Source organism: Brassica oleracea, chromosome C3 (assembly GCF_000695525.1).
Source record: "Brassica oleracea var. oleracea cultivar TO1000 chromosome C3, BOL, whole genome shotgun sequence".
Lineage (NCBI taxonomy): Eukaryota > Viridiplantae > Streptophyta > Magnoliopsida > Brassicales > Brassicaceae > Brassica > Brassica oleracea.
In genome coordinates, this window is record NC_027750.1 from 26,800,535 (window position 1) to 26,801,720 (window position 1,186).

Sequence of the window (1,186 nt, forward strand, 5' to 3'; positions counted from 1 at the left end):
TTACCACTTCAAGTTTGTTCGACAATGATCGGGAATCCTACCATTTATCATATCTTCATAACCATTGCCTTTGAACAAGAACATTGTGGGTTTCATCTTGAACTGACCGTAATCGTGAATCAAAAAACTTTGCCACCAAACCTCAACGAAGGCAATCCGCTTGGACCAGAATGGAGTGGGCTCTCGCATGGACCTTTTAATGAGGACGTTCATATACGCCACGACATGCTACACAAATAATATTAACAAGTCAACCGTAATCAAATATATAACTCAGCCGTTATATAATAAAAGAATATATAACTCAGCCGTTATATAATAAAATAATATATAACTCAGCCGTAAAAATTAGATAACACAGCCGTAATAAAATAAAATAATATATAACTCAGCCGTAATAAAGACTTACATTATCAAACACCCATCCATACTCATCCTCCGGCCACGGTCTCTCATGGATGAGTATGCTGTAAAAGTCACTCTCATGATCAGCTATTAGTACTTCTTTTTTACCTGGTGGTGCTGGTGGTTTGGGTGGAATTGCCTTGATGTGTTGCATAAGTTTCTCCAATAGCGCCGGATCAACAGGTGCTAGAGGGTCATATATTGCTGATGAAGGAGTAACATTCTTCCTCATGCACGTAGTTCCATCATGTCCTACCTTCGGAAAAACTAATGATGAAGAAACTGCCGTCATTGACAACCCTTTTGGAGTTAACCGAACACTTTTCTCCTGGTACTCCTTAATTATGGCAGATCTAACCACTTCAGAATTCTCGACATCAGACTCCGGCGTGAATTCGTTCTGTTCTGTAACAACTTCGTCAGTTATATCAGCCAATGAACTATCCTCTACATCAGGTTGCACCTTGCATCTTCTTACACCGTCACGCGGTGGAGTCACCTTTTTGTACTTTGACCCAGCCTGGTTTTGCTTCTTTAGCTCAGCCTCTTGTTTCTTCTTTAACTCAGCCTCTTTTTTCTTAGCCTCAGCCACATTTTTCTTAGCTTCAGCCTCTTTTTTCTTATTCTCAACAGCTTTTTCCTTAGCCTCAGCCTTCTCCTTCCTCTTAAACGCAGTGCAAACGCAGCATCTGCCTGCACTGCTTTTTTCTTCTCATCGGCTTCGTCACCCTTAACAATACGCTTGCGCCTGCAGCCGCGTCCATAGGCTGGATCCTTAGCA

At 41.6% G+C, this 1,186-nt stretch overlaps 1 protein-coding gene across 1 annotated transcript in view; it reads right to left on the reverse strand.

The window, feature by feature from the left end:
* The window catches only part of LOC106330262, a 3,047-nt gene continuing 1,861 nt past the window's right edge, over window positions 1–1,186 (reverse strand). The window contains exons 5-6 of the mRNA XM_013768764.1: window positions 410–1,103; window positions 1–228 (exon numbers count right to left, since the gene is read on the reverse strand). Of these exons, the coding sequence (XP_013624218.1) occupies window positions 1–228; window positions 410–1,103 (922 nt within the window). The remainder of the gene's footprint in view (window positions 229–409; window positions 1,104–1,186) is intronic.